General features: G+C 45.9%; 1 protein-coding gene across 1 annotated transcript in view; it reads left to right on the plus strand.

Moving 5' to 3' along the window:
• HNRNPUL2 (heterogeneous nuclear ribonucleoprotein U like 2) overlaps positions 1 to 6,373 on the plus strand; it is a 16,232-nt gene extending 9,859 nt beyond the window's left edge. The window contains exons 11-14 of the mRNA XM_025357512.1: positions 1,833 to 2,033; positions 3,094 to 3,167; positions 3,424 to 3,531; positions 3,654 to 6,373. Coding sequence (XP_025213297.1) covers positions 1,833 to 2,033; positions 3,094 to 3,167; positions 3,424 to 3,531; positions 3,654 to 3,734 — 464 coding nt within the window. The 3' untranslated portion in view covers positions 3,735 to 6,373. The remainder of the gene's footprint in view (positions 1 to 1,832; positions 2,034 to 3,093; positions 3,168 to 3,423; positions 3,532 to 3,653) is intronic.
• The last annotated feature ends 588 nt before the right edge of the window (positions 6,374 to 6,961 follow it).

Consider the following 6,961-nt stretch of genomic DNA (forward strand, 5'->3'; position numbering starts at 1 on the left):
TTTTTTTTTTTTTTTTTTGAGACAGAGTCTCCCTGTTGTCACCTAGGCTAGAGTGCAGTGGCACGATCTCGGCTCACTGCAACCTCTGCCTCACAGGTTCAAGCGATTCTCCTGCCTGAGCCTCTTGAGTAGCTGGGATTACAGGCACCTGCCCAGCTAATTTTTGTACTTTTAGTAGAGACGGGGTTTTGCCATGTTGATCAGGCTGGTCTCAAACTCCTGACCTCAGGTGATCCACTGCACCTCGGCCTCCCAAAGTGCTAGGATTACAAGTGTGTGACACCACGCCTGGCCGCAGGGAGAGATTATTGTGGTTCAAATTAAAATATAGCAGTTGGAGTGAATGATCTCATTGGTGTAACTGGATTTCTGGTATCACATTATGTTTATGTTTTGTTTGTTAATTTGGCTGAAGTCTGTAATGCAATACATAAGACAGAGAGTAATGTCTACACAAGAAAGAAATATTAATTAATATTTTGATTGATCCTCCTACTATTCCGTTAAAATGTGATTTTTTTCCCCCTTGCTGCCTTTAGTTCCTGACATCCCACCTACTCTATCAACTGTTTGCTCTTCAAATTCTGATAATTCCCCGGGCATGGGAACTGGTTTGCACATCTATGAGCCAGATCCTCAGAGTTTACTCAGAATGAACTATGCCAGTCTATAACTCATACTTAGGCACTCAGAGAAATGTAGCTCAGTTTTATAAAACTGAGGGCCAACTGTATTCATCTAAGAATCACAAGAGCCCCATTGAACTGAATTTCCACGGGGACTCAGCTTCTGAACTTGACGTCCAGAGACTGGCAGATGTGCTGGCCTATCATGGACAGGTGGTAAATGAGAGCCCTTGTACTCTTGTCTTCTTTTCTTGTATAGATGAGCAGATGCCTTTAGGCTTGGGTCAGTTTCTCATTGAGTCTCTCTTCTGTCACTAAGGCCAGAGTGCAGTGGCACTCAGCCTCCTGAGTAGCTGGGATTACAGGCGCATGCCACCATGCCTGGCTAATTTTTGTATTTTTAGTAGAGACAGGGTTTCACCATGTTGGCCAGGCTGGTCTCGAACTCCTGACCTCAAGCCGTCCGCCTGCCTTGGCCTCCCAAAATGCTGGGATTACAGGCGCGAGCCACCATGCCTGGCCATTACTGAGTCTCTTTTTAAAATGTTATTTCTGGCCGGGCGCGGTGGCTCACGCCTGTAATCCCAGCACTTTGGGAGGCCGACATGGGCGGATCACGAGGTCAGGAGATCGAGACCATCCTGACTAACACGGTGAAACCACGTCTCTACTAAAAATACAAAACTTAGCTGGGCGCGGTGGCGGGTGCCTGTAGTCACAGCTACACGGGAGGCTGAGGCAGGAGAACGGCATGAACCCGGGAGGCGGAGCTTGCAGTGAGCTGAGATCCGGCCACTGCACCCCAGCCTGGGCGACTGAGCGAGACTCCGTCTCAAAAAAAAAAAAAAAATGTTATTTCTTAGCATCTTATCTGACCAACACCAAAACTTTCTCAGTTACTTTTAGCCTCTGGTTACCTGCTTCTGTCCTGATAAGAAACTTTAACCCAGTTCACTCCTAATTTATTATAGATCACTTGAGAACTTGTAAATCTATTTCCTGGGTCTGTTACAATTTAGAGAAAACTTAGAGTAGAAAAAGTTAATGTCATTATTGAGATGTGAGTGGGTATGAACCTAGCACATTTTTGTGCAGTAATAGGTGAGGCATAGGAAGTCATATGCTTCTTGTAGTAGAGTTTTCGTAATGAGTTCTTACCCATCTATGCACTTTTCAGGCCCACAAGCTTCTCTCTTACTCTTATAGCCAACTTCTCTTTGCCTGAAAAATGCGACTATATGGATGAAGTGACATATGGGGAGCTGGAGAAGGAGGAAGCTCAGCCCATTGTCACTAAGTACAAGGAGGAGGCGAGGAAGCTTCTGCCCCCCTCCGAGAAGCGGACAAACCGCCGAAACAACCGAAACAAGCGTAACCGGCAGAACCGAAGCCGGGGCCAAGGCTATGGTGAGTCCTGGGGACCTGCCAGCCCCCCTGCTTCTGTCCATTCTTTGTGCTTAGTACAGCAAGATGTGCAAGGGAAGGCCAAGGAAACCAAGTCAGGTCATTAACAATAGGGATGTGCCGCCTTCATGGAGCTTATTTCTTCCTGTGTTCTTTATCCCTGCCTTTTTCTTGTGCTTTTTCCATAATTCTTTGACAACAAAAATCCTCTTTTTAAAAAAAGAATTACTTTTCACAAAAGTATTTGTTTCTTTGAAAAGCAATGCTTGGGCTCTCTCATCTGTCTAGTTTTCATTTTAACACATGGGTTCGCAGTGTCACTGTTCCTATCTGAAGGATTTGTGCAGTTAAATCAGATTCTCATCTTCAGTTTTCTTGCTCCTCTGTCATTTCGATCATCCTAACTGTATAGACAAGAAAGTGAATGCTTTATTCAGTGTTTTTTTATCGGGGGAGGAAGTTAACCAAGCAAGTTAGGCTATTAGTAGAATTAATTTCCCCCTGAATGTCTAGTTTGTCAGTTAAAACCCCAGTGTGCATTCACTGCTCTTTAAAAATGTGTGTGTATGTGTGTGTGTCACTGTTAAGTCAGCAGAATTTTCGAGTGCCTGCTCTGTGCTAGGTACTGTAAATGCTGACAGTTCCGGCCCTTGAGGAGCTGATGACAGAAACTTTGTTTCTTTTGCATAAAATGATAGGTATGGGTTATATGACATCTGAAATCCCTTCCAGGGCTGAAAGTGTGCGATTCTATGAATGGCAGTTTTTCTTTATGTTTCTAACTCTGCCATGTATCCTTTTGCCATCTTAAATGTTTTACAGGAATTGGGGAGGTTCAAAAACAAAGTGGCTTGGTTTTCTTGTGTCTCTGTTCCTCTGCCCTCCCCCCTCAGACTTTTTAAAAGCTCCTGGCTGGTGCTTTGATTAACATACGTGAGCCTGGCCGAAGCAGGCCTCATATTCCCCCAGAATTGCCTTTGGCTCCGACTTTTTGATTTCCACCCAGACGTGGAGCCAGGACCCCATGCCAGCTGTCTGAGCGCGCTCTCCATTTCTCTTCCAGTGGGCGGGCAGCGCCGAGGCTACGACAACCGGGCCTACGGGCAGCAGTACTGGGGGCAGCCTGGAAACAGAGGGGTGAGTGCAGCTCTCCTTCTGCTCCTCACTCTGGGCTGTGAGAGCCATTCCTATTGGCTTAGGGGAGCAGAGTGGTTTGCCTGTTTTCTTAGGGCTTAGGGTTTTGCCCATTTAATATGTTCTGGAAGATTTACTATGGGAAAATTAAACCAATTTATAATATCGAGCTAAGATGTGTCCCATTTAAAAGGGGGTCGCAGTGGGTCATGCGCCAAAAACCCATAAATCTTCACTCCTTTTTCTTTTCCTTTCTCAGGGTTACCGTAATTTCTATGATCGATACAGGGGAGACTATGATCGATTTTACGGGCGAGATTATGAGTACAACAGATACAGAGACTATTACAGACAATACAATCGGGATGTGAGTATCTTCTTGGGATAGATACAGGGTGAACGGGGGGCAGGAGCAGAAGGATGAATGTTGTGCCTCTTCATCCTCAGCCAGCTCTGGCTCCAAGTGATGGGGTTTCCCCTCTCTTCTAGTGGCAGAGTTACTACTACCACCACCCCCAGGACAGAGACCGATACTACAGGAACTACTACGGTTACCAAGGGTATCGGTGAAGCCCCTGCCATGGTCACCTGTCAGCCATGAAGCTGAATCTCTGGGGGTGCCAGGCACCCCCGCAAAACACAACCAAGGAAAACAGGGGCTGTCGGGGTGGGGCTGAGCTGCCGGGGAGGGGTGGGGGGGGGGGGGGGGGCTCAAGCAGGGGGGGGGGAGGGGGGCGGTGGAAACAACGAAACTGTACATTTTTTTTAAAGTTTGTTGAAAAGAATATTGTCTTATTCTATAAAACATTTCAAACCTAGTTAGAGATTTGTAATCAAAAAACATTTGCGCAGAAAGCAGCACTTAGGGCTGCCTGTTCTATACCCTGCAGTCAGACAGGAAAAGAACTGAAAATGGCACCCTTCTGACATTCTGAGGCAGCTGGACTGGCAGCCAAGTAAAGGAGAGTGATGAGGTGGTGTGGGGAGGGTGGGGAGGCAGTGCGAGGGTGCTCTCCACAGCAGGTAGGAGCAGGCAGGAGTCGGGACGGGGGAGAGCTTGTGACTGGGGCAGTGAAAATAAACGATTGGCTCTTATCAATCACTTGCACCAACTAACCGTTTGTATTTTCTTTACCGACCTTTCCCTTTTGGGATATGTGGTCTGGTGGGCTGGGAGGCTTACAGTGTCCCAACTCTCCATTTTCCTGTGCCTTTGTGCTGTTTGGCTGAGGCATGGAGACTGCCAGTGGGTGGTTCTATTATGCAGGATTCCCAGGCCAAGAAAGCCTGGGGACTGTCCTTGATTGCAGAGCAGAATAGCCTGCCCCCTCTATAAACACATTGATTAATTCCCATAAAATCTTGGGGAGAATGGGATTGCAGCCCTCAGCCTGAAGATTATGATTTGCCAGTCTCTAGTCTCTCTCTTCCAAGGTTGAAAGAGGTGGGAGGTCTCTGAAATCATCCCTGTTAGAGTGTCCTCTTACAGTGCGAGAGAAGGAACGTTTCTCAGGGTTTCAGCTCACACGAAAACACAGCAGGATTCTTTTCACTGCAGCGGGATATGTATATAGGTGAATCCTGTGGTGTGGGCTCCCAGGCCCAGGTGCTGAGAATAGCAACTAGCAACTATTTTCTACAGTGTGGAGGGCTCGTGCCCTGCTGGTTTTTTTGATACACAGGTAGAGAGTGGATAGAAGAGGGGAGGGTGGGGGGCGGGAGGCAGCTCAGTGGGGCTGCTGAACCTTGGGAAGAGTGAGTGTGAACGTGTGTGAACGTGCGTGTGAAAGGGAGCACCCCTTCCTGACTTCTAGAAACAAAATTCCTTTTGGGGCGCTTTCCCTGTGTGTCCCCAGAGAGGCCTCTAGCCAAGAGACTTCATTTGGGATAGTTTCATTTGTGACTTTACCAATATCCTCCCAGTTCTTGATAGACAGCTGTAGGTTGCTGGGTTCAAGAATATGGGTGGGATATGGAATGCTTTTCCATTGTCTAGCTTCAGTTTTTATTCATCCTTCTGCTCAGCACTGTCAGCTGAGAGCTTACTCAGCAGACACCACATACTGCAGCACTTCCTAGTGAGAAAATCTGGGTTGTGCCACTAGAAAATGCTTCACTTCCATTTCCTCACCTGGGCAGCTCTCTTTAAAATTGTGTGCTGATTTGGTCTTCCTCTCCTCCTCCCACTGTTACTGCCCTGCAGCCCTTGTTCAGGTGTACAGACCCTTATTCTGCCTTCCAGTGTCTCTGTCTGTCATGACACACCCTTCCACCCAAATACCTCTGACCCCAAGGCTGGAACAGGGCTGGGGGTTTGCTTTCTCATAGTCATGTCCTTTCTCTTGGCACTGCTTCCCTGCAGTGTCCTCAAATGGATTTGTGTGTGGCAGTGGAGTGATTGCATGAATTTTTCTGTAATACATTAACTTTGTATTATTATAAGGGAGTTTGAGAAAGCTTTGCTTATAATGTCAAGGCAAGGAGGTAAAAATGAGCCCAAAGAAATTCCCTTAGGGCAAGATTATGTTATAATAGAAAATTGAATTTCCTGAGGTAGTGGCTGCCACCCCTTTTCAGATGTTTAGTCCTGCGAATAGCATCTTTCTTGTAGTCTCTGACATGGATGGGGATGCTAGGGCCCTCAGGGGCAAGGGGACTAAACTAAATCAAGTTAGGTTTTTTCCCAGCAGGGATTAGGGGAGGTACTTGCTGTTGATATTTGACACTAGAAAGTCATCTTTTTTACAAAACTTTTTCTAGGTGGGTGGAAAGTGAAACTGCCACATCCTTGTTGGTTTAGTTCAAGAGATCATTTGCAACAACAGTAGATGTCTGGGTTTTGTTTCTGTCTTTTTATTATGAAAAACTTTGTTAAGGGGGAAAATGTGGATTATGGTAACCAGAGGAATCCGTAGCCTTGTTTTCCTTAGGACACTTTTTGTGTTTTATCAGACGTCTGTTGTAGTTGTAGACAGGAAAGCTTGTGAGAAAAACACCACATGGAGCCTGTAAATGTTTTTGCACAACCTGTAAAGCATTCTTGGAAGTGGCCAGTAAAAAAGGGTTTTACCATTTAAAAAAAAAATGTAACTGTGTCATTGTTTACATCTGTAACTTTTTCCTCCCCTGTTCTCATTACACCATTCTGGCGAAAATGTAGGCAAAGTAGCTTCCAGTTTTAGAATAAATAACCATTTGGATTGAATTCACCCTATCTCCTGTGGCTGCACTGACTGGGGCGGAGGGTGTCATTGGGTTATTTATTCATGTTTTAATGCCTCTTTCTCAGGTTGCATGGGCTCCAACCAAGGAGGACTCTCTTGAATGGTGGCTGCCGTTCCCTCCCTATTCTACCATGCCTTCACTTGGGAGCCAGCCATGCAGTCAGTTGACATGGGTGGGTAGTTATTAGTCTTATTTAGTGCTTGCGTAGGCCAAGAGTTGAGCCATTGAAGTATAAGAAAATAAATTATAACTCATGACCTTTGTATTTGGTCTATGCAAAAACCAGTTGGATGCTTGAAGTTAAAGTGTAAAGTTCCGTTGTGGAGCCAAATAAGTATATGAATAATTACTGCTAGGGGGAAAGCCCACTCATCCAACAGAAGTTTGATGGGGGTTATTTTCCAGTGAATTTGGAGAATGAGACAGTAACTTAAATTTACAACAGCATCATTGCTTTTTTTTTTTTTTTTTTTTTTTGAGACGGATCCTCGCTCCGTTACCTAGGCTGGAGTGCAGTGGCACGCACTCTGTTCACTGCAACCTCAGCCTCCTGGGTTCAAGCGATTTTTCTG

This window comes from Theropithecus gelada, chromosome 14 (genome assembly GCF_003255815.1).
Source record: "Theropithecus gelada isolate Dixy chromosome 14, Tgel_1.0, whole genome shotgun sequence".
Taxonomy (NCBI): Eukaryota; Metazoa; Chordata; class Mammalia; order Primates; family Cercopithecidae; genus Theropithecus; species Theropithecus gelada.